This window comes from Antennarius striatus, chromosome 18 (assembly GCF_040054535.1).
Source record: "Antennarius striatus isolate MH-2024 chromosome 18, ASM4005453v1, whole genome shotgun sequence".
Classification (NCBI taxonomy): domain Eukaryota; kingdom Metazoa; phylum Chordata; class Actinopteri; order Lophiiformes; family Antennariidae; genus Antennarius; species Antennarius striatus.
In genome coordinates, this window is record NC_090793.1 from 12,567,901 (window position 1) to 12,593,869 (window position 25,969).

At 40.3% G+C, this 25,969-nt stretch overlaps 2 protein-coding genes across 4 annotated transcripts in view; one reads left to right on the top strand and one right to left on the bottom strand.

Annotated features, from left to right (window-relative positions):
* egfra (epidermal growth factor receptor a (erythroblastic leukemia viral (v-erb-b) oncogene homolog, avian)) overlaps nucleotides 1–2,161 on the bottom strand; it is a 35,421-nt gene extending 33,260 nt beyond the window's left edge. Inside the window, exon 1 of the mRNA XM_068341675.1 lies at nucleotides 1,925–2,161. Within this exon, the coding sequence (XP_068197776.1) occupies nucleotides 1,925–2,003 (79 nt within the window). The 5' untranslated portion in view covers nucleotides 2,004–2,161. The remainder of the gene's footprint in view (nucleotides 1–1,924) is intronic.
* mmp16b (matrix metallopeptidase 16b (membrane-inserted)) lies at nucleotides 2,158–25,969 on the top strand. 3 transcript variants are annotated; one of them, XM_068341678.1, is made up of 11 exons: nucleotides 2,158–2,256; nucleotides 11,443–11,591; nucleotides 11,837–11,851; nucleotides 12,231–12,347; nucleotides 13,728–14,032; nucleotides 17,907–18,068; nucleotides 18,273–18,490; nucleotides 18,651–18,789; nucleotides 19,938–20,088; nucleotides 22,459–22,574; nucleotides 22,768–25,969. In XM_068341678.1, the coding sequence occupies exons 2-11, from the start codon at nucleotides 11,488–11,490 to the stop codon at nucleotides 23,127–23,129; spliced, it is 1,689 nt and encodes a 562-aa protein (XP_068197779.1). In that variant the 5' UTR covers nucleotides 2,158–2,256; nucleotides 11,443–11,487; the 3' UTR covers nucleotides 23,130–25,969. The 3 variants fall into 3 exon arrangements, with proteins under 3 accessions (XP_068197779.1, XP_068197777.1, XP_068197778.1); XM_068341676.1 differs by lacking the exon at nucleotides 2,158–2,256 and adding an exon at nucleotides 9,395–9,789; XM_068341677.1 differs by lacking the exons at nucleotides 2,158–2,256; nucleotides 11,837–11,851 and adding an exon at nucleotides 9,395–9,789.

Genomic DNA, 25,969 nt, shown 5'->3' on the forward strand with positions numbered 1-25,969 from the left:
GAATAAAGACTTTACTAACAGCCCAACAACATGTACTCTAATTATTTCAGATGTCATGTCATGACTCCAGCTCTGTGGAATTCATGTGCTATTTCTGTGAATCAAGATGTAAAACAAACTAAATAGCCTTTTTCAGTTCTGACGTCAGAAGACCATGCTTGAAAGTTGATGTCTTGTACAAATCATGTTCAATAATGATGAGACGATGTGTGCTGGGAAAAACAGACATAGAAACATCTGTGTCAGCTTCTTGCCCAAAGCAAATCCAACTACAGCTCTCTCTGCACATATGGATGAACATACGCTTCCCTAGAAACAGAAATTGAATGAGACACAAAAAATGAACAGCAATTAAACAAATGATTACAGCTACTCATTTTCCCATCTTCTCTGGTCTCAAGATAATATTAAAATCCTTATTTCCATGTTACTCCACACTTTTTGTCTTGTTTAGAAGCACTGAAATATTTGGCAACTCATGTCTTTTCAGTGACAAACACCTCTGATTGGTTATGGCCGTCTGAAAACCAGCACTGTTTGTTACTTTTCTGAGCAGACTGGAAAGATGCAACTTGCATGTGCACTCCCTGTACTGAGTACAGTACACTGTGCTTATCTCCATATGAGGAGGAACTACAGTGTTATAAGAGTGGACACTGGTGAATCACAATAATAAAAAGTGATTCACCAGCTAACTTTCTCTCCTGACATCTGGACTTCCTGGTCTGTCGCTCAAACTGCATTATATTTTCAAGTTTTTTACCATAAACTATGTTTATTTGTGGGTCATATATCTGAAAATAGGCATTCACTTAAAGTCTAAAATCCATTACATGAAACGACCAAGCCATTAAAAGAAGAGAATAATTTCTGTTTGTTGGCTGAAAATAATATCCCCATTAGAAAAAAAATGTTTTTGTGACTTTAACTTCAGGGCCACAAGAAGGCCTTTAAAGTCAGAGCCTGTGAAGTGATGGAATCGCTTCCAGCTTCTTCTGCACTTGTTTTCATTACTTTTTTTCCAGTTTCCATGCTGCTGCCTTAGTGCCAGAGGGATGAAGGGACTGTCTTCATATTTTCATCTAATTTTCTTTGAGGACCAGATACAGATTGGTCCCCCTTTGGTCATTATTTAAAGAGGATTGTCAGGATAAAACTAAATCTAAATACCAGTACAATCTAATGGGAGTCAAGGTAAATTCCAGATAATAACAAACATTGCAATGTGTTAGGTTTTGTGTACAGAAATTAGTTCAAAAGAGCTTTCAGTGTGCGTTTCAGTGAGACGGCATCGTCCTAATTTTTGAGTCTAAATTTACCTACAACCAGATCACACACACACACACCGCAGGAGGCATAAAAGACAAATCAGTCACACCACACTGCTCACACAACTTTTTTTTTTTTTTTTTTTTTTAAATGCAGAGGAATGACACACAAATGTTAAGGAAATAGAAATTATTGTACGTAAATTGCTTAATCAAAATCCCGCCCCTTCAGCATCATCATCATCATCATCATCATCATCATCATGAACTGTTGTCCGGATTTTCGAACTTAAATATCATTCCAAACGTCACCACGTGGCACAGACTGGCTTTTACGCAGGTTTTTTTTTATAAATGATCGATCACTACTTTCATCAATGATTGAGTATGTTACTGATACGTAACGAAAGACTTCACCGGAGTCTGAAGCTTTCACCACTTTTCGGGGGTGTGGGGTGGGGTGGGGTGGGGTGGGGGGGCAATAGAGCCAGGGGGAAACTTTTCTCCCACGCTGAATCAACTTTCTCCGCGGCTTTCTGTGCGCTCTGATTTTCTCTTTTTGAGATTTTCTCTAGTCTAGTCTTTTCTCCAGAAAAGCCAAAGCCCGCCACGCGTTCCAGCCCAGCCACGTACGGTACATGTTGCCCCTGACATACCTTTCCTTTCCGCCAGAACGCAGCAGCACAGGCGGAGCAGAGAGGTAAGAACGACTCCTTTCACGAATCGGGTTGCCATCGTGCGTTTGAAGCTCCTGCCGAGAAGGTGTCATTCCATAGCAACGGAAAGATATAATTCCGCCTTATCCAAACTAGTAAATCTTGAAGTTATTTTTCCTGACTAAAACACTTTTCCTCCACTGGAAAACTTTGACAGCTCCTCCTCCTCCTCGGACAACTCCAAACTCAGGGCTCTTATAGCGCAAAGACACACTTCTGGCTGCTGTGACGTCAGCAGGAGGGAGGACAGATGCGTCTCTGCAACTGCTCAGGTAGGCCAGAGGTAGTACTGATGTTCTGCAGGAGAAAAAAGCACAGGATTGTAGAGACTGTCAGTGTTATTAAGGGAATAGTCACGCACACAGGATGGGTACACACATTAGAACATGCCACAACTCTACAGGAACAACTATTCTTATTCTTATTCTTCTTATCATTTATGTAGTTTTTACAAAATTTGTTGGACAGAAACAAATATTGTAACATAGAAAAATCTGGAAATTATATGCTCTGATTTGAGAAAAAAAAAAAATTACGACCAAGACATTTATTGAAGCAGCCCATGTGTTGCAATCGTTTCAGATACAAAGTGAGTCTTACTCTAAATCCATATAGTCTAGCTTTAACATAAACACAAAGTTGGGATTTGACATGCCTCACTAGGAGGTGCTCGATGGACTCAAAAATATTCATTCAGTCATTCATTCATTTCTACCGCTTGTTACGCTTATTGCAGGGCACGGGTGATTGCTGGAGCCTATTCTAGCTGACTTGCAGGCGAGAGGTGGGGGACACTCCGAGCATGACGCCAGCATAGACTCAAATATTAATAATAATATTTTTCAATTATTTAAAATATGGAAATATGGATGTTTTTAACTGTTTTTAATGCTGAGCAGATCTGCAGTAAAGTCACAAATTGTCTATTGACAGGTGCCAGTAGTGTGATGGGAAGATGGAAAGAGTACTTTTAAGAGTTGATAAATGAGGAAAATGAGAGAGAACAACAACTAGAAGAGGTGACTGTTGTGGGCCAGGAAGTAGCAAAGATTAGTCAGGATGAAGATAGGAGGGCATTGAAGAGGATGAAGATTGGAAAGGAACTCGGTCCTGATGATATTTCTGTGGAGGTATGGAAGTGTCTAGGAGAGGTGGCAGTAGAGTTTCTGACTGGGTTGTTCAACAGGATCTTAGATAGAGAAGATGCCTGAGGAATGGAGAAGAGTGCTGGTGCCTATTTTTAAGAACAAGGGAGATGTGCAGAGTTTTGGCAACTACAGAGGAATGAAGCTGATAAGCCATACAATGAAGTTATGGGAAAGAGTATTTGAAGCTAGACTAAGGGCAGAAGTGAACATTTGTGAGCAGCAGTATGGTTTCATACCAAAAAAGAGTACTACAGATGCAGTATTTTCTTTGAGAATGTTGATAGAGAAGTACAGAGAAGGCCAGAGGGAGCTGCATTGTGTTTTTGTAGATCTGGAGAAAGCTTATGACAGGGTGCCCAGAGAGAAACTGTGGTATTGTATGAGGAAGTCTGGAGTGGCAGAGAAGTATGTTAGAGCGGTGCAGGACATGTATGAGGACTGTAAGACAGTGGGGAGGTGTGGTGTAGGTGTGACAGAGGAGTTCAAGGTGGAGGTGGGACTACATCAGGGATCAGCTCTGAGCCCCTTCTTGTTCGCTATGGTGATGGACAGGCTGACATACAAGGTTAGACAGGAATCTCCATGGACTATGATGTTTGCAGATGACATTGTGATCTGTAGTGAGAGCAGGGAACAGGTGGAGGAGAAGCTAGAAAGGTGGAGGTTTGTCCTGGAAAGGAGAGGAATGAAGGTTAGCCGCAGTAAGACAGAGTACATGTGTGTGTATGAGAGGGACCCAAGTGGAAGAGTGAGGTTACAGGGAGAAGAGATCAAGAAGGTGGCGGATATTAAGTACTTAGGGTCAACAGTCCAGAGTAATGGAGAGTATGGAAAAGAGGTGAAGAACCATGTACAGGCAGGATGGAACGGGTGGAGAAAAGTGTCAGGTGTGATGTGTGATAGAAGAGTTTCAGCTAAAATGAAAGGAAAGGTGAACAAAACTGTGGTGAGACCAGCGATGTTGTTTGGTCTAGAGACAGTGTCACTGAGGAAAAGACAGGAGGCAGAGCTGGAGGTAGCAGAGTTGAAGATGCTGAGGTTCTCTTTATGAGTGACCAGGATGGATAGGATCAGGAATGAGTACATCAGAGGGACAGCACATGTTAGAGATTTTTGGAGATAAAGTCAGAGAGGCCAGACTGAGATGGTTTGGACATGTCCAGAGGAGAGATAGTGAATATATTGGTAGAAGGATGCTGAGATTTGAACTGCCAGTCAGGAAGCCGAGAGGAAGACCAAAGAGGAGGTTTATGGATGTAGTGAAAGAGGACATGAAGGTAGTTGGTGTGAGAGAAGGGGATGCAGAAGACCGGGTTAGATGGAGGCAACTGATTCGCTGTGGCGACCCCTGAAGGGAAAAGCTGAAAGGAGAAGACGACTTAGTTGTAGAAAGTCAGAGAAAAAGTAGGCATTAAACTAATTGTTCATTAAGTTTGACTCATTACTGTCAGTTCACTATTATTTATTTGTTGACATGCATCTTTGAGAGGCCATCCCCATTATCTTTTTTCTTTGGGATGAAGCACATAAGACGTCTGGACTGTTGACACGGTATCTGTCTGATCAGGGCTGACTAATCGGATGTCAAGCTGCTTAAATGTGTTTGTTATTGTAAAACATCAGACTCCATGAGGACAAGAGTGATAGAAATCATTTTTCACAGCAGTGTTTATTTCATTACTGCTGCCTAATGGCTCAGCAAGTTGTCTTCAGCTGTTCTGCCATTATTGTGTTGGGCGATATTATGACCATTTTCCTTGAGGAGAAGTTACCTAATGTGCAGCTAAAATTTCAGCTATTGTCATATTTGGGGATATGATGCAACTGTCAGTTTGACTCATTTGGGTACTGTAATTGGGAAATAGAAAACAAAATCATGGCTTCTATCATTCCAGTAATTCAAGGGGAAAATAGTAACTGCAAGAGCATCATTACACGATGACAAAATAATGCATTTGAAATGGTCTAAATCTCAAAAAGAGGATTAAGTGAGATCAAATATTGAACTTGTTTCAGCTTCACTTCAGAATCATTCATTTAAAATTGACTCTGGGGTTGATTTTTAACGGTTTTAATTTGAAGGGTTTTTTTTACATACAAAACTGAATAGACGTTTATGTGACGACGAAAAAGAGAAAGAAGAAATCACCTTGGGATTTCACCACCTACCAATTGCTACACTGCTGGTCGATGTCTGTTATTATGAAATGTATTACAGCAAGATAGATGTACTGGTTTTACATTGGTCCACTTCTGTCCTGAAGCTTGCTTATAATCCTCCACAGCTGTCTGTCATCCAAAAACAGAAAGCAGTGCGAGAGAAAACAATCAGAGAAGTGAGTGTGGAAAGAGATGAGAGACAATGGCTTGCAATGAAAAAACATGTGCAACCTTGAAATGTCATCACTTTTTCCTTCTGTTATGTTCACTAGGTACTGCTCTTCAGCACCTGAGAGGAAAAAAAAATTACTTTTGTCTTTTCCCACCAGGGTTTGCCGAAGCATGTAATCTTTTTCCATTTTACTAGTAGATGAACGGGCGTATTTGTTTGACAAAGTTTTTAATGCCCTTCCTGCTGCAACTCTCTGCATTTTTCTGGCCTTGGGACGGGCCAACAGTTGACACTGGCTTGTGCCCCCGTATGGCAGCAGATGCCAGGGATTGACCCTGGAGCAACATACAGTACAGGCAAAGCATGCGCTCTACCTTTGAGCTACATCTCTGGTACATTCTGCATGGGAACATTTTGGCTATGTGTTAATCAACACTGCTCATATATCAGAGTCATATTCAATACAAGACACAATTTCTGAAAGGAGAATGTTTACACAGGGAGTCTGATTATGTGGTTCAGTGAGGTGGAACGATCATGTGGCCATGACAGGAGTTGATTTGATGCACTGAAGGTCTGCTGTCTGATGTGCATGATGGGGTCCAGATGGATGGCAACATCCCGGTACACTTTTAAAAGCACACATGGATAACTACCAACCCCCTCTCGCTCACAACAACAACAAAAGCATTTCTGTTTAGTATGTCATGCAGAAGTGGGTAAGATGAGCATAGCCAATGACATGGTGTCAATCACATGTGCTGCATTTCAGCGGAATACATCTCACTATTAAAACATATGAAGAATTAAAAATTAACATCTATCAACAGAATATAAGCTGGGCTGAAGCAGTGCGGAATCTCATTTATTACTATTATTATAATTATTACTATTGGGAACCAGTGGAAATTCAAGGATTAACAATAACATCAGACTTCATACTAAACATATGAAAACAAATGTATTGGTATTATAAACTAAGCGCACCAGCAGGCAGCACATCCCGGTCTGACCCAGAACTGGCATCAGTGTCTTTGGTGAGGAACGTGAATGAATGAATGAATGAATAAATATATTAACTTTATGACTCATAAAGAAAGAATATAGAAAGATATCCAACTGTCAAGCATGTTTATCAACGTGCCTTCAATGTGAAGCTGTTATACATCAGAAAATAGCCGGTTTTAACTCTGTCCATTCTGTGTGTACATGTACACACGGGTCACACGCATTGATGTCACAGCAGTTTTCGTCGCAGGGAGACGCCCCCCGAATAGAAAAAGTTTCAGTTACATCATCCAAATGACAACACACCCCGGCGTTTTCAAAAAGCTTCACTTTCGCCATCATTTTCACCCCAGATATCTGCATTTTCATGTGGACAAAAGGCGTAACCGCAACAAAGTCTTGCTGCCCGATGCCTTACACCATATTGTTCACGTGATTCCTCCTGTCAGATGCGCCGTGGTTGGGTGGTAGTGGGGGGAGTTAAAACATGATATTGTGAGGTTTTCAAGTGAGCTTATTCAAATATATAGGTGGGGGGATCATTATGACTTCAACTGAGAAATTGAATATCAATTGAGATAAAAATATTAAAAGAAGAAAGCTTCATTTTGTTATTTATTTTGTTACTTTCTCCTTTTTCTTCTGCTAAATGTTTTGCTCCTGAACTCAAGTTAACACTTGGCTTCTCTCTGTAGCTCATCATTAAATTATTGCACAAGTAAACCAGTAATACAAAGAAAATTACTGCAAAGAGTTTCAGCACCTTCCATAGAGCTACTAAACCGTGAGTTTTATCAAGTCATATTTGCACTAAAACACATATCAAGTAAAACATATAAAAGTCAATTATTTAATTCCAGCAGCACTTGCCACTATTTTGGGAACTTGTCACAGATGTCATATCTCTGTTTCGTAAGATCAGACTGTGACTGAAGTTACTTTAATAATGGCTTTGTAAGATCCTGTCTTCAGTAGAATGGCTGGAAGCCTCAAGCATCCAAAGCACTGTCAACTTTCAACTGAGTAAGATTAATTCAAATGTGATTGCCTCACATCTCACTGTCTCCAAAGTAGCTAAGGACAAATATTTATAGGCTATGTGTCAATGGACATTCATACTCCTCCCCCACTCTCGTGCATGCACACACTCACATATACACAGTTTGATTTATACGTAACAAAATAGGTGCATGTATTATTTTACTGTATTTTACATCTCCTGATGAGGCTCCTGGTCTTTTGACTCTGATCCGTGTTCACCTGCCAGAGCATGCAGTCACCATGGCAGCCTGAGTTACACGGTGAAAACCTAAAAGTAAATGAGTAAATGTGCTTTAATCCAATAGGAATTCTTTTCCCAACTCTCAACCAGTCACATCCTGTTTCAAATTATTGGAACACGTTGTGTGCAGTCATCAGTAATTGAAGTAATTCCCCATGTTTATAAGTTGGAAATGTAATTTAGCCATTTTAGTTTGGTGTGGGAAAGACTTATGTGTGGTGTTGTATGCATAGAATAGCAACAAATATTGCAATTATTTATAGAGCACAAGATGTGAAAAATTACAAAACTAATTGCAATGAATGAAAGCCATAAGAAAAATCAAAAGACTTGTGAATGTTTATAAACACATACAGATGCACCAATGTTGCCCAGTTGAGGTATAAGTATGGGCAAGCCTTTGAAAATAGATGTATCCATGTACATGTACTGCCACTTGTATTGCTGCGGCCACCTGCATTCCATCTCCCACTAGGCTCCACCATACTTCAGCGTCCAGACCTCAGTTTGGGGCCAGATTGTTAGGACTCATCCTACTCTGCAAGGTTTCTTGGGTGTCTGTGTGATTTTTGCGTGTTTCTATGATTTCGATCTTGACTGTTTTTCTGACTACCTGTTGTAGAATTTTACTTATTAAAAACTATGAATGTGGACTTCTCTCTTGGTATTCTGCTTTTGGGTCCAAACCACACCCATGACAATTATCCCTCAGTCGATTCTCCTTGTACTATGCAGCAGGTGATCTTGGTCATCTGAATAAATTGTGAGCAAAAGATTCAGATTAGATTTTATTGGATTACATGTTCATGAAACAGTTGGACAGAAAATGAAGGTCTGAGTGCGGCGAATTTGGAGGTCTGCATGCCCAAACCTGTAACATAATTCTCTTCTGGTAAACAGCTGGCAATCAGGGTTAAAAATTTGATCCTAAAATGTGGTCTGATGTCAATTTCGAACAAACCTAAGTTCAAAAGGTCTGGTAGTTCTGCTGGAGGCCAAATTTCTCAATGAAACATCGCCATCTTGTGGCATTTTTGCTTGAGGCAGGTTGACGTTTTTGGGTCTTTTCGCGCTACAGATCGTCGTCTGCTGTGTCAGGACAGACACCAACACCAGGGTAAACTAGGAGACACATTTTAAAGTTAGAGTATTAAATGATGCTCATGTCGAGCTTCCGTGCATAAATCTAATGTGTTCACGGTCTTTGGCTGGTAAAATCAACCAAAATCCATTTCAACCAAAACCTACAGGATGTAGGTTATATTTAAACTATTTTAGGTTTTAAAGCGCATTTAAAAAAAAAAATCAATTCAAGTTTATAAATGCACCAACAAAGGAATGTAGGTTACATCTGCTCATAATGTGGGCCAAGACCTTTATTAAGGTAATTTAAGATCTAACAGTTGAGCTGCAGAGGCTGATTTTCAAAAATGCACATCAGACACATTTGTGATGCACAAGTCTAAAGCACAGACAGTTCTGAAGAGCGGTATTTCATTACTCATGCTCTCTGTAGGGCAGCTCTCCTGATGCTGCCGAGCGGCGGTGCTCGGTGTGAGAAATCAAAGCGCAGGCGTCGAGTCGGGAGGGAGGGAGCCGATCTTCCGCAAACGGAGTCCTGTATGTAGCCATTGATGCTGCTGGTCAGATGTAGCCCCCCGATGTAAATAAGAATGGCGAGAGGAGTGGGTTTAACATGCTGCGTTATCGCTCCTTGACATAGGAACATTTTATGCCACCATCGGGATTTTTATAAAAACGCGTGGCCCTTTTCTCTTCCCCCCCACCACCACCCGTTTTCATCCGAGTGCTGCCTTAAACCGCTTCGCCTGATGATTTTCATTTGACACAAGAGCCACAGCAGACGGGCGGCTTCTTCTAATAAACACTTGGGGAAAAACAGGTCATTATGACCTTAGAATCCTCTTGTAAAAGAAAATCATTGGATTGCTTTTACGCGGCAGCATTCTGCTCGCATCTTCTGCTTTGGATTTCGTGTGCCGTGTCCGGAGAGCAGTATCATTTCAACGTTGAGGTAAGATGAATGGCCTGCCTTTCCTGGTTCTCACATAGGAGCGCGCTCTCTCCTCCACATCATCTGATCCGGGGTGAGAACAAACAACCTCTATAGAGACTGTCCACGCGATCCGTGGGAAACATAACGCAAGAAAAAAGAAAAAAAAAATTAAGCATTTGGAGAGATTATGCGCTCGACCGCGAAAATATGGAGCAATCCTCATTTGTGGAGTGCAATGTATTGGAAGGGCTCATTATATGGCACTGCGGGCCTTGAGCTGTACTGATCTAGTCCACTAATGCCAAATGTCATGATATGATTGAACTACATACATAGATGCCTACAGCATCATGATGTCTTTGGAATGCATTTTTTTTGACAGGCCAACGTGAAGTCAGAAAAGCTTTTGCAGCATCTTAGTGTTGGAGGAGAAATGTTTACAGGAACAAGTTGCATAATAGGATTTGTTGTCTTGTACCTCAGTGACTGATGTGATTTTCGTCTCACTTCAACTCATCTCCCCCTACTCTGATGGAAATATCCTGTGGATGACTAGCGAACACATTTACAATAGTAATCTTTTTTTGGCTGCTCAGTACATTTTGTCTGTGAGATTCTAACAGACACAATATACACACCCACACAAGAGTAGACAAAGGGATAAACAAAGCATTTGGCTCAGCAGAAAGTGCGATACAGGCAGGAGAGGAGGGATGGACTGAGGAGAGCAAGTCAGATTAGCTGGTTGGAATGCATGTCATTGGCTGTGCAGTGATGGTGAGGCAGCTGGATGGCATGTGGACGGCTGTGGATAACACTGCCACCTTAGCTTAAGGACTGAGTCTGACGGTGACCCCTGGATGGCCGGCCTCACCTCTCTCCTTCTGTGGGATGGCAGGAGGCAGGGCTAAAGCTGGTTAATGTAGTCTGACCCAAAGCTGTAAGGCACGCTGTGTAAGGTCACAGGATAGGATTCAAATGCAAGTGCAGTTGAACTGGTGTCCCGTGAGCCTGTGAGCAAGCTTAGGCATTGCAGGATAGACTATTTTACAAAGTGTACTTCATTAAAGCTTCTGAACGTCTGGCATAAAATATAAATACAACCAGAGCTGCTTGCTCTTGGTTGATCTCTATTCATTATTGTGAAATTTAAAAAAGGGACAGCGGCAACAGTATCTCTTTTTCAAAAGTAGATGGAATGGCGCTTTGCCATATTCTTATTGATTTTTATGATGGGCATTGCTTCTTATTGGGAAAACTAGAACAAGAATCCTTTAATGAGGAATCATTAAACTGCTGCTTTTGCCGTGCCCTTGAGCAAGGTAGTCAAGCACTGCAGTGAAGCAATATCTGTGATGTTTAAATGAGATGGCCCGATACCAAAAAACAGAATAGAACAGAATACACGTGAATGCGACAACACAAAATTTGAAATTTAAGTTCATGTTGAAAACTAACAAGTGGACACAAAGAGAATACTGTTCTATAATTTTTTTAAAGACCTTCCTTTTTGATGTTCTGCAACCTGGCCAATGCTGGTTTATTCTAGCAGGAGTTTAATTAATTTTTCATCCAAACAAACAAACAAAACCAAAAATACAAATGAAAAGTTCTTGATGCAAATTAAGGTTATAGGTTTTTCAAAAATCTTTCTCCCTATTCCTCATCTAGGGATGGCTACAAAGGTACGGATACCTTCCTCGTACAGAACCAGGAATGTCAGTCCTGCGCTCAGCCCGTACCATGCACTCAGCCATTGCTGCCATGCAGCACGTCTATGGTCTCAATGTCACCGGGACACTGGATGAGAAGACCAAGGAGTGAGTATGCTAACATGCCATAGACATGCCTGTATAAACACAAGGTTAGGTGTCACGCATGTTCGCTTGGGTTGTTTGAATGTCTCACAATCATTCATTCATGATTTCCACAGAAGTGCCCTTAATATTTGAATGAGTTTGTGAAGAAAACAAATAGACATGTCAGTTTTATTCCCGTCACTGAAACAACCTTCAGGTGAACGTTTTAACGCTTCTCCTTCTTCTTGTTTTGCTTGATGGTGCAGTGATATCACGCTGAGGTGAGAATTAACGCTTTGCTTACCTATTGTGAGTCTTTTGTACTTGTGATAACCTGACGTGGTATGAGTGAGAAAGGATGAAACTCTTGATTTCCTCTCCTTCTTACATTTTTTTTATTAATGGCTGTACTGAGAAATAGCTATTTTCCTCATTTCTTGCTGAAATTATATGGCACTTGTCAGGAAGAGAACTGCTGAGTTCTCTTCAGTGCTTCATGTTTGTTGTCTAGTGATGATGTTTTCCATCCATTTTATATTTACATTAAATCTGTTCTTCTCTTCTCTTCTCTTCTCTTCTCTTCTCTTCTCTTCTCTTCTCTTCTCTTCTCTTCTCTTCTCTTCTCTTCTCTTCTCTTCTCTTCTCTTCTCTTCTTTTTAGTTGGATGCAAAAGCCTCGCTGTGGTGTTCCAGACAAATTAAAAAGTGGCTTGAGGTCACGGAAGAGGAGATATGCGCTGACAGGACAAAAGTGGCAGCGTACGCACATCACCTACAGGTGAGAGATAGTGGAGGCAGTTGTCATGGTGACTATTCACTTTTGCTCTTATTATAAGGTTTAGATGTGCCAGTGTTAATTTTCGCAGCTCTCCTTCCTCTCCTCTCTCTTCCTCTTTAACCACCCGGGATCACATGTTCTGTGTTGTCATAGATACTGTGCAAATACATCACATGTGTGGGGGCGTGCACACAAAAATATAGCCAACATCACACATCCAAATTAACACATACCCATATGTACTGTTAGAATGTTTACTTTGCAGTGTATAAATAGCTTGCCAATCAAAAAAAGAGATGTTTTTATTCCATTAATGCTTTTCTTTTCATAAGACAAACTAATTTGAGCTGAATAGCATGGAGATTATTGAAGCTTCCCTGTATGAAATTGTTTAAAAATCAGCGTTTAAATTGTCCCTAATCTCAGCAGAAATATTCAAACTCTCATCTTATCTCGCCTGATTAAGCCCCTGCTTTTAATAGGAGAAGAGTCAAACGTGTCTCTGGTACAACTGCAAATTGACAGGTCACAGAATTAATAGACGATAACACTGTCAATTTATTCAAATCCTTCCTTCCTTCCTTTGCAAATGTGAATTGATGAGCCACCTCCTAACGGAATGTCAATCAGTGCTGAGCCAGTGCTACTGCTGACTGCACTGTATTCATGGAAATGAGTGCAGAGAGAGGAAGATTTCCCATTCCTCTCTGCCTGCCAGGGACTGATAACGACTGCTGTGTTCAAAGTTCAGTAAAAGCTGCTGGGCTTGAAATAGTTGTGTCAAGTGCAACTTTTCTTTTAGTGTCTTCTTAATTTTGAAACGTAAAAATATTCATTTGAAAGTAATGAGATACTGAGGCGTGGACTTGATGTAGTATGTCCTTTATCTGCATTTCTACAGAATTATGTTAGTGAATTTGAAATAGTGGCCCTGAGATGTGCTGGCGGTATCTGGGGTGTATCCCGTCTCCCCCTGTTGTTATAGGCTCCTGCAACACCCGTGGCCCACAAGGTGGATAAGCGGCTGGAGACGAGACAGTTATGGTCATCTCATTTTTAAAAAAAATTATTCTTTTCTTCTCATAAGATAAACCAATTTGAGCTGAACAGCATGGAGAATGAAGACTCCTTGTATGAAAAGGTCTAAAAATCAAAGTTTAAGATAACAATTAAGGTTAGATTGTCTTCATAATAATGGATAGGTGGATGGATGGATAAATAGTCGCCCCGCATCCGGAGGGTACCTCGCTTCTTGCCCCTAGCGAGCCATTCACTGCTATGAAAACAGTATATAAACGAAACCCTGAAGGGAATTTTCTCAGCCTCATAGCCACTCATCAGCCCCTTAATTAACTTATGTTTTTTTTGTACTTTCTACAGCATAAAAAATGTTACTCCAAAGGTGGGTGCCAGAGAGACTCACGATGCCATCCGACGGGCGTTTGACGTGTGGCAGGGTGTGACTCCTCTACGCTTTGAGGCTGTTCCATACAGCGCGCTGGAGACAGGCAAGCGCGACGTCGACATCACCATCATCTTTGCTTCTGGTTTTCATGGCGATAGCTCACCCTTTGACGGTGAGGGGGGATTCCTCGCCCACGCCTACTTCCCAGGCCCAGGCATAGGAGGGGATACACACTTCGATTCAGACGAGCCCTGGACCCTCGGGAACCCCAACCATGATGGTAAGTGAAAGACAGGGTGGGTGTAGACCTGAAGCTTGTGAAAGTGTGAAAGTGGTAAATGGTGAGACAAAGTTACAAACAGCCCCTATATTAAAAAGTGAGGAAAACAAAAGCAAGAAGCAACAGTAGAGCGAAAAGGAAATTACTAAAGAAAGAATTTAGCAAAGAAAGTAGATAAAGGAAGATTGTCAACTGCAGGAAAGTAAAGAATTAAATAGCTGTGAGGTAGTGAGTGACTAAAGCACTGAGAAACAGACAGAAGAAAGGCAGATAAGGACTCATGGGAAGGAATCTGGAAATACAGATGGCCAGTCAGGAGGATAATATGATGGAGATAGTATCACAGAGCAGAGATGGGGACGCTTATCCAAAAACAAAGAGTGCAGAGATGTCTTTGATTAAGCTGTGCTCTGTAAAGACTCATCATCCCATCTGTCAGGACTTCATATCATAACCTCTTTAGATGACAGGATATTTTAAGACACTGGTTGCTGACACATGATTGTGGCTGTTCACTTTCTGACTGTGTTGTTTTGTATTTCTCTTTGTCATCACGTTGCGTCATGTTATTTAACGTTACATTGAAAGCAGTTTATAATGTATAATCAGTCGCATCACATGACATCACGTTGTGTTATGTCATACATGTGATATATGTTATTTATAGCTGTCATGTTATGTTGTGTTGTGTCATACAGTCAAAATATAGGAGTGATTACTTTATTACCTTTGGATCAAATTAAATCAAATGCATGCCTGGAATAATTCAATACGTAACTATTGTGTTATGTTTAAGAATGTTTTTCACTCCGTAGCTTCTCAGCTCTGTTTAGACATACTGTGTATGTCTCTACTCTTACCATTCAGTCACATTCATGTTAGTATGTAGGCACGGTTAAGTTGTGCTTTTACTGCACTAACACTGTCTTCAGTGGGTTTTTGTTATGTTGTAACCCCTTTGTGATTTCTAAAGTTGATTTCACTTTGTTGGAACAAACAACAAAGTGAAATCAATAAGTCTGAAAATACTTCAGACTGATTGTGCTTTGGTGGGGAGACAGCAAATCAGTGCAATATGGGCACACGGCATATGTTATATAAAAAAAAAATCATCTGGCTTTTTAAATTAAAATTTACCACCAAATATGCTGAGAGAGGTCTCCTCAGTTTTCTTCCTCAGTTTTCTTCACCTGTATCACATTTGGCATGTCTGCATATTAAGATTACATTACATTGTTTGGAATCAATTTATATCAAATAACAGTATGCCACGTAACATCCAACATGGGGCTACCTTATCAGTGTTGATTATGGCAGGACACAGAAAAGATATAACATGTCGTTTTTAGCTGTGTATGCACACAAACTTTAATTACGAGCTGCAGAGCTCCTGGGTTGTCAGACTAGCACCAGGCTATTTCACTAATGCCAATAATGCACCATGTACTTACATTTTATCCTCCATTAGTGGATGAGGAGCATAACAGCTCACATTTTGTTTGTTCTGTAAAACTGCTTGCCACCCCCCTCGGTGTTATTCTCCACTGGTAATTGTCTCAGACTCTCAAGTCAAATTCATGTTCGTCCTCATTCAGTGTCCCAGTGCTTATCTGTGTGGAGAACTGAAGTTGATTTTGAAAGCTCCTGTCTCAGCTTTTGTGTCTGGAAAGAAGTGCAACCATTAATGGGCTTTTACAACAGCGCTATTGTAAATGTTGCATGTTGACATGTACGCTAATGGTAGCTCAGGCCTGTCTCTTGGGAGTCCTTGTGGGGCATTACTATTAGATGGAGGCGGGTGGTTTGTATGAGATAAATGGGGGAAGGGAGATGTAACCTTTTAGCTGCTGGCAGAGCGGTCAGTGGTTGTTCTGTGCAGTGCTGCTGACAGGAGTGGACAAAAATGTCCTGAGGAGACCTGCAGTTTCCTGTCTTTGTCGTAATATGACATGAACTGGGTCCATGGTTTTTTGGGGGCAATGTCAACATTTGTATGTGTTCAGGTGCATTATATGTGTGTGTTTATGTTTTCACTGCACTCTAATGCCTTGGGCAGCACCGTGAGCATGGCTGCCTCTGCCCACTGTGAGCTGTGACTCACATGTGGCTTATTTTCTCTTATAGGGCAAAAGGGGGAAAGTGGTCATGCTTTGCAATTTACCTACAGTAATCTTCACTTGCAATATATTGCTCCATGTTGACATGATGGGACCATGGGGCTGCAAGGGTATTATCACTGTTGATTAATTACCTGGTTATTGTCAAAAAATAACATATGCTAAGGCCAAGGACAAGCAATACAGTGTATTTTTATTTAAATCCTCACCTCTTGCTTTTATTGATAGGCTCAAGCTGTCCCACATCAGCGCTACAATAATTACATACAGAATAAAAAAGCATAGATCCCAGCAATTATATTATAATCCTAATATTGTTGATAGTCATCATCATGATCACATTATAACAACAATGATTATGATGATGATGATGATTTTATCTCCCCATTTATATATTTGAATAAGCTCACTTGAAAACCTCACGCTGTCACTCTTTTTTTTACTCCACCCACTACCTGTCAATCAAGCGCCGAACCAATCACGGCGCATCTGCCAGAAGGAATCACATGAACAATATGGCGTCATGCATCGGGCAGCGAGGCTTTTTGTTTGCAGTTACGGCTTTCGTCCACACGACAACACAGATATCCGGGACAAAAACGCTGGCCAAAGTGAAGTTTTTTGATAAAGCTGGGTCTGTGTTGTCGTGTGGAAGCTGCAACCTAAACTTTTTCAGTCCGGGGGTCGTCTCCCTGCGATGAAAACCACTGTAACGTTAGTGTTGTGACCCGTGTCTATAAGTAGACACAGAATGGACGGAGTTAAAACCGGCTGTTTTCTGACATATAACAGCTCCACGTCGAAGACACGTTGATAAACATGCTTGACAGTTGGATATTTGTTCGTCTGTGTCTTTCTTTATGAATCATAAAGTTTATATATTTATTGATTTATTCATTCATTCACGTTCCTCGCCAAACACGCCGACACCAGTTCAAACTACGATCCGCTGCCTGCTGGTGGGAGAACTCTGTGATGGAGGTCGTCCTCCAGAACAGCGTAAATTTCCACACGCCCCAGTCCCATTCACGGAAATGTTCTTCTTATAAATGTGTTGTTTGACACACTTATGCAGCTACGTGTGGACGTGGCCTGATTCAGGTAGTGTTTCGGTTTGAGCCGTGAGTTTTGACAGCGATATAAGGCGGGTGTTTTCTAAAGCAGGGGAAATATTGTCCAAAAAAAAAGAAATCAACTAAGACCTGCCGCAGTGGACAAAAATGTTGTTTTTAAATAAAAACCAATGATATGACCCAAGAATAATCACTGGCTATACCTCAAAGTTACAAAAGCACAATCATTGTCCATACCCCAACCCCAACCACCCTCCCCTCACTTTACATCTTTACTGTATTTTCATTTTCGGCATGTCCAAATGATCATTTTCCATACTGCCAATGTGTGTGTGTGTGTGTGTGTGTGTGTGTGTGTGTGTGTGTGTGTGTGTGTGTGTGTGTGTGTGTGTGTGTGTGTGTGTGTGTGTGTGTTTGTTTTCAAATGTTTGGTATGAAGTCTGATATTATTGTTTTATCGTGGAATTTCCACGGGTTCCTGCTAGTTATTATTATAATGTTGTTGTTGCTGTGTTCTGTTTTATTGTGTACATTTAAAAAGAAAAAGTGTGTTCCTGTAATGTCCCTCATAGCCTTCTGTATTACTTAAAGTGTCTGTTTATTGGTGTTCTGTATGTTTTCTTCTCTTCCTGTGCTGTACTGTTTGTTCTTTGTATATTCACAATGCCCTCTGTTCCTCTCCAGGTAACGACTTGTTCTTGGTTGCGGTACATGAACTGGGTCACGCCCTTGGTCTAGAACACTCAAACGACCCCACAGCTATCATGGCTCCTTTCTACCAGTACATGGATACGGAGAATTTCAAACTACCTCATGACGACTTACAGGGCATCCAGAAAATTTATGGTAATAATTTTTTAAAAATCATCAGCACCTCAGCTGTTTCTCATGATGATGGTGGAGAGATTGACAAAAATAAATCCCTTTTTTGTCTTGTAAATCCAACTAAAAGGAGGTTATGAACAACCCTGTAGACCAATGGGATATATTGTATTATGTGAAAAACCCACCTCTGATATCTTAAAGGAGAAATATTTGTGATCTCTTTAGGTCCACCAGACAGAGTGCCACAGCCAACCAGGCCCCCACCCACAGTACCTCCTCCTCGTTTCCACCCTCCCTCAGATCCCCGGAAACATGACCGCCATGCTAGACCCCATCGACCTCCACAGGGGGCCAAACCCTCCAACCCCAACTCCAAACCCAACATCTGTGACGGAGGCTTCAACACCCTGGCTATCCTCCGGAAGGAACTTTTTGTCTTCAAGGTAGAGCAGAACGCCAGCATGGATTAACCCAGCTGCTGGTTGTCACAGCAGTTTATCATGATAGCAGTGATGATAACTGTAATATAAGTGACTTTGTTTTGAATTATAATCTTAATACCTTGTTTTAATTTTAATCTTAATACCTCGTCCCTTCACGCAGGACCAGTGGTTTTGGAGGGTGCGGGATAACTCAGTGGTCCCTGGCTACCCCATGCAGATCAACTACTTTTGGAAAGGCCTGCCAGCTAAAATAGATGCTGTGTATGAAAATAGTGAAGGGAAGTTTGTCTTTTTCAAAGGTAATAAAAACAGGATTTTTTTTTTATTATTCATCGCAACTGTCTGTAGTAATGAGTTGATATTTCCTTTGTTGGATGGTTGGTTTTTAAGCGTGATTATGCAAAAATCTACTTGATGGATTTCCAAAACAATTGACTTGGGCTGGAAAAGAACTTTGTAATAACTTTCTTTGACATTGCATGGTGAGGCATTTTTCATTTGCACTAATTATACAAGAACTGCTAAATAACTTCCTACAAAACTTTGTTGGTATTGGTGGACCTCTTCACTTTATATTGTAGTAGATCGAATGCAATCTAAGTACCTTCTGATGCTACCAGGTCAACACACCATATTATGGACAGCTGATGCTGCTATAATCCCAGGAAATGTAGCAACCCACCAACAAAAGCATAGCAGAGGTAGCAAATAAACATGGATATAAAGAATGCAGGAAAGAAAATCAGATGATGGAAATGCAATCTATATTTTACTTTTTGAATCAAATGATTCTTTCCTCATTTAGTTTACAATAATAGAATGAATCAAGTTAAAACAAATGAGGAAAAAAACCCATTACATAACACCATTGTGACCATTATCCTGAAATGTTACAAATAAAATATTTAGCAGTTATATTTTATTATGAGGTTGTTTTGAGTTGTGGTGAGAGACATGATGCAGGTCCAGTACAGCTGTCCGTCCGTCAAGCGGATTAACATGACATCTGTCACCCAGTGAGATAAGAATGGCTCATGCTTTATTTATTCTCTCAGGGGAAGTAAATTGCATGTGTGTGTTTATGTCTAGCTACTTACTGCACATACACCAGTGCCACAGTTTTTCTTATTCTGCCTTAGGCACTTATGATCAAACCAAATTAAATGCAACCGTAGCTTGAATAAAACTGAAAACAAGTCTCTGCAGAGTACCCTACATCTTGCTGTTTATTCTTTTGTACACAAATATTACACATCTTTGCTGTGCAGAAATTTTGAAAGCCAGTTGATACAGTATATCTGACCTTTGAAATCATACGAGTAGAAATAGAAAATAAAATCCCCACAGAAGGCTTGTATGAGCAGAGATGGAGATTTTTAGTAAGGTGTGAATTTTTAGGTCATCCTTATGATAAAGTCCCAGAGCCTCTGATCTTTGTGTATTTTAGGAAGCCGTTTCTGGGTCTTCAAGGACACAACTCTCCAGCCTTCGTACCCTCAGGACATCTCACTGTTTGGGAGCGGAATGCCTACTCAGAGTATAGAGACAGCTGTCTGGTGGGAGGATGTCGCCAAAACCTACTTCTTCAAAGGAGACAGGTTTGTGGGCACAGACTGCTGGTGCTGTTATGAAGTTTAACACTCTGACAGTAATTACTCAGCGGACCACTGATGGATGAAATCTTTGTTGAAACAAATCTGTGTTATTAAATGTAATACATTTAATAACATGTAGATAATACATAGTGCAGCACATTGATGGGTAGATCGTACAAATGAATAAAATCTGAAGTATTTGTAATCTCCTTTCTTATAATGTAGTTTTTATTGATCAATGTATCTTCAGTATTAGCATAGATTAGCTTACTTCCATGAAACTTTGTTATCCTTTATCAGATATTGACTTTTTTTTGGGGGGGGGGGGTGTTATTGAATTTATGTTGAATTATGGTGTATCTATTGATTGATTCACAACAGCTCTAATTAGATTCCAGCAGTCGGGAGTAAAAGAAGGGAGTCTTTTTAAAACAGATAAATCAGAGAATCTGTTGTTTATCTGTGGGTTAAAATGTTCCTACATTTTGAGGGTATGCCAGCGTGACTTACATGTTTGTTCAGCTGTCGTGATAAATCATATCTTCAGAAGGTCAGGTGACCCTGTGGTGAAGGCTGACAAAATGCTTTGTCATGACACTGTCATCCTTCAACCTGCTGCTGTACATCATGATAAACAGGATGCTCTGCCTACTCTCACAACCCCGTTTTATCTGTGCTAATTGAGGGAGATTACATTGTGTAGCAAAAAATATGTTTCTGGACACAGTTATTCCGAAGTAACACAAATATTACAATATATGGAAAACATTGGTATGACAGATAAAGAAAGTCTGGATGACTGATTTGCCATCTTCTTGAGTTGTGATCTTAGTCAATTGTTCACTTTAATATCATTCTTCCTTATTTTAAATCTACATTATAATTAAGAAATGATGCTCTCTAAAAATTTTAGCAGAATAAACTTGTTAAAACGTGATCAGAAAGAGAACCTAGCTTTGACTAGAAGCAGAACCTATTGTTTTAAGCCCCACTGCTATTTAGGTGGGTGTTTGTGCTGTGCAGTGGTGGACTGACGATGAATGAATGAATATGGTTGAATAAGGGGTTATGTGAATTGGTACAACAATGCAAATTACTGGAACAACCCTAGAGTTCTCTTCTTATCTGTAAACCTTTTAGTTGACTGTAGCACTTCTTAATGAATATTTGCTTAAGTAAAATATGCTTTTCAGAAGGATGTGTTACCTACAGTTCTGAAGATTGTCTCTGTTATACGCCTTCCAAATAGAGATATGTAATGTAGATGCTCTAGCTTAGAGAATCTAGTTTTAGTCAGTTAATGACTGTGTGAATTCTCATACTTTATAATAACATCGGTACAGTTTTAGGTCCTATCAGACCATGGAGACAGAACTTTTCAAAAGGGTAAATGATGTAAGGTACAATACGGTTATGAAAAGAACCCTCTGTATTGATAAAGTGTAAGGCTTTCATATGGTGCACCAACCAATTATTTTCTACAGGTTTCAATTTCAAATTACGTAATGTTGACTGAGCGTGAATGAAAGTACCCTAAAAGATATAAAGTGCAGTAAACTGTGATGGTCCCAAGTCTTTCAATTTGGGCCTTTTAGGAGATAACACTGTGCCACTTGGATGACATCAACTCCCACAGCAATGCTGATGACACACAACCTTACAAGGCTGTGTTTCCGGATGACCCTTGGCCAATCATTGCTCTTTGTAAACTGCACTTTATATAGCATATTAGGGATAGTGGCTACATTTCTGCACCCTAATCAGGGCTGAACTGATCATTTATAATTGGTGTTTAGTCACAGAGAGAAAAACGCAATATAGAATTGCAACCATGTACACTGACTCATGCGCATAAAAAAAAGCTTGACTTTAACTCCAGAACGTCTCAATGCAGTGAACATCAGAATGCATTTTGTAATCTAACGATTATTGCAGCAATTTTTTTCTGAAACCATCAAGGAGCAATGTAAAACAAGGCAGTCAGAGACTACGACATCCCGCAGCTTACCCTGACCTATTTCCAGGGTAGGTCAGGGTAGTACCTGACAAGTGCATAGCTTTGACCCGTCAGGATAGGTCAAAGCTATGCACTCGATTTGACCATAGTTCAAAGCTAGTGCATAGGTACTAACTTTGATCTACCTTTGCACTAGCTTTCATTTCTTTAAAACACAGTTGCTGGCGTGCTGAAAGGAGTATAGGTATAGAATTATAGGTATATGCACTGATTTCTGTGAATGATATCTGATTTGTGTCATTTCATTCTCTGAATGAATCCAAATCTCTCATTGTGATTGTAGGATTAGTTGTCTGATGGAGGCTCAGTGACTGCATACACTTGTGGACTGACTGCTCCATTTCTCTCTATTTTAGATACTGGAGATACAATGAGGACATGAGGACCATGGACCCAGGTTATCCCAAACCCATCACCATCTGGAAGGGCATCCCGGACTCTCCACAGGGGGCTTTTGTCGATAAAGACAACGGTATGTCACCTTTATTGATTGTTTAACCAATCAGTGGGATCGGAGTCAAGCAGCTCTGCTTCAATTTCCTGGTTTTCCAAAGAACTAAATGTGACTCAAAAAATTCTGTTTAAAACTAATAATGGCTGTCACAACATCTTCAAACATTACTTTGCAGAGATGATATAATTACAGTTCATTTACTGTGTTCTAGGCTTCACTTACTTTTATAAAGGAAAGGAGTACTGGAAGTTCAACAATCAGCTGCTTCGCGTGGAGCCTGGCTACCCAAGGTCCATCCTGAGGGACTTCATGGGCTGTGATGGTCTGCCTGCTGACCCCGACTGGGACTGGAGCCCCCCGGTGGCAGAGGAACGCCACTATGACAATGGTGATGTGGACGTTGTCATCAAACTAGACAGCGCAGGAGGCACGGAGAAAGCAGTGGCCATAGCTATTCCCTGTGTCCTGGCGCTGTGCATGATGGTCCTCCTCTACACTGTTTTCCAGTTCAGGAGGAAGACCACACAACGCCACATACTGTATTGCAAGCGCTCCATGCAAGAGTGGGTCTGAGGGACTGTAATTGCACTGTATATTGAGTGGTGTGAAGCTCTGATAAAGATCTAGTTATTACTTGAAGCCTGAAGTACAGTAATTGGAAGCGCTGTAATGGGTACAGTACTAAGGTTTGCCATGTTGGCACATTTAAGCACTGCTTGAACTTCTAATGGGCAAGCTGCAAGGAAGAGAAATGATCAGGAGGACTCGAACAGAGAGAGTGTGGGAATCACGTCTCCTATGTCCACCTTACATGTATGTATCTGCTTTTTTTCTGTATCTTGGAATGAACTCAAGCGAGACTGAGTTAAGCTACGATAAATGAGATCCTTGTCCATCCTTGTCTTTGCACGCCGCTTAAAAAGCCCCTAGCACTAACTTCAGTGGACAAGTTAGATGTAGGCCACTACTTTTCTTTCATTTCTTACTGAAATTACTCTGAACTGTGCATTTTTTTAAATGTATTTATTTAGGGCCCCTGTAAAGGATTATTCATTGTGTGGAGGACTGATACACAAACCAAATATGACCTTATGTTCCAAAGAGGATTACTGCTTCATATTGTTTTTGATAGGAAACTTTACCTCCATGGATAGAAGATTGTTGGCATCGTAATCAGATTTTCTTTTGCCCATTGATATTCAGATCCACACATCTCTGTAATCTGTGGGCATAGGAAGCAGTCAGTAACAGCCAGGAACTCCAAAACTGGAGCCAAAAAACCTCTCTGCAATATTTATGAGACTGCCTTAATCACAGATTGCTTTAACTCCCTTCTCTTTCTCTCCGTTACTCTGTTATGGAAACAGCAACAAGGTAGGCATGCATACAGCAAAATATGATGCTAATTACGGTCCATGATGTACTTTAGGGCAGCTACATCTACATTAGAGTTGCTCTTTAAAATGTTCTAAATGATTGCAAGTAGGATTTCAGATTTTCCTGCTGAGGTTATGAGAGAGAAAGGGAAGGTTGGTTGTGTGTGTGAAAGTGACAGTAATCCCAGTTCCCTTTTTTCTTACAATGTTTAGACAACCAATATTCTAAACTGTCCATCCTTACAATCTATACAGCTTCACTAATACAATTTTGTTGATAATTTTTTAAGCTTTTACTAGTTGGCATAATATTTCACATAGTTCATGATGAAAATGAGGAACAATAAAATACATGTGCTCATTTTTCAATAACCCACACAAGACAACACAAAAACACATAGTCGTTTCTGCATCTTTAGTTGCCAAGGTAACATCCATCTTGTGGTGATCCATGCTTTTTCCCAGATTGCTCCATCCTTTCAATGACCAGATACTTTTAAAGTAACTAGAAAAAAGAAATTATATCAAGACAATAATCTGAGAAAAAATATTCTGGATGGAAAAAACTTGTATGTCCAATAATGAAACCAGGTTCTATTATTCTAATCTTAATTAATTACCCATTATATATATTAACAAAGTACTAACAAATTTATTTCTAACGACTCTAAATTAACCAAGAATAAAAATAATATCAAAACATTGTGTTTTAGAGAATAACAGGCAAGTGAGAATGAGCCACAGTGAACAAGATCAATTTTGTATTGTATTATAAAAGCAATGCACATGTTGGATCTCAGCGATATTACATTTCTCAATTGCCTTCAACTGCTGTCATACATGTAACAATGTGGTTGTGCGATGTTTCTCAGAATTTGCCAGATGACCTGTTGACATTCATGTGACTTTTTCTTTGAATCTGTGTTCTCCTTTATTTTGTTACTCGTTGACTTGAAATGCTTATTGACATTGGCTGTATTGGCTATGTTATTGTCTTTTGTTGATATCAGTTTATTAACATATTTATTACCATATCAAATACAACATTTTTTCTGAAATTAATGTATCATGAAAAGCAAGGATACACTGGTTGAGCCTTGATTTTTTTTTTTCTCAGTACTTCAAACCTACGTGAGGGCAATGCATGCCAATGGTAAACTATTATGCCATTCTGTTGACTGTGGGTCAGTCAGACGTTAATGTACTACTCAGTCCTGCCCTCCTATTTTTATCTCCAAGTGACTCATGAAGAAAGAACGGTGGAAGAAAATGAACACATTCTAAGCAAAGGAAACAGCTTTGCTTTCCTAAAAGATGTGCTTGTTGCACATCAGTACATGTTCATCCATGACCACTGTAATTTAAGGTGGAAGCACAAAAACTTTGGTTCAGTGTTGTGTGTGAAGTCTTGTTTGTGTGTTTGTGACGAGGGTCTGACAGCTCCAGTGAGTATGAATTCAAGATGGCCAGAGAGTCGAGTCACGACTATATTTATTGCCATATTTATTCCTCTTGCTCAGCACTTCAAATGCAATGAGTTGTACTGGGGGCAAGAAGCTGTCAATAAAGTGGGTTTGAAACAGATTCCCCCCCCCTAGTTTTACTTGTAATCTTACTCCTCCTACTGCCTAAACAAATGATGTAAGTTTTTTTTTCCATCTTTGAGACTGAATCACAAGCTTGAAAGGTTGCCATTTACACCGAGCTCACCTTTCCTGCCATTTCAAATGTGGGGATGTAAAGGAAATCCAATATTTTAAAATGTTCTAGTTTATCTCCAGACACCTCAGAAGATTTTTTTTTTTTAGTCTGGCTTGACACACCCTGCTTAGCATTAGCCATTAAGAGAGGCTGATAGGGCTGATTAGACATCAGTCGATGCACAGGAGGGTGCGGTGCATTACAGTTAAGGAGTACTTGCAATAATTGCAGTAAGAATCAGCACATACTCATTGGTATGATATGTACATAAACACAGAGTGTATACTGCCTACTTGGGAGAAGCTTGTTTTTAATTCGTCCATTCCATGCATAACA

Bases quoted from the DNA above. Each gene is read 5' to 3' on its own strand.
- mmp16b (XM_068341676.1), top strand. From the start codon at position 9,664: ATGACCTTAGAATCCTCTTGTAAAAGAAAATCATTGGATTGCTTTTAC. The intron at 18,491-18,650 runs GTAGAGCAGAAC...CCCTTCACGCAG, and splicing joins AGGAACTTTTTGTCTTCAAG to GACCAGTGGTTTTGGAGGGT. The intron at 22,575-22,767 runs GTATGTCACCTT...ACTGTGTTCTAG, and splicing joins TTTTGTCGATAAAGACAACG to GCTTCACTTACTTTTATAAA.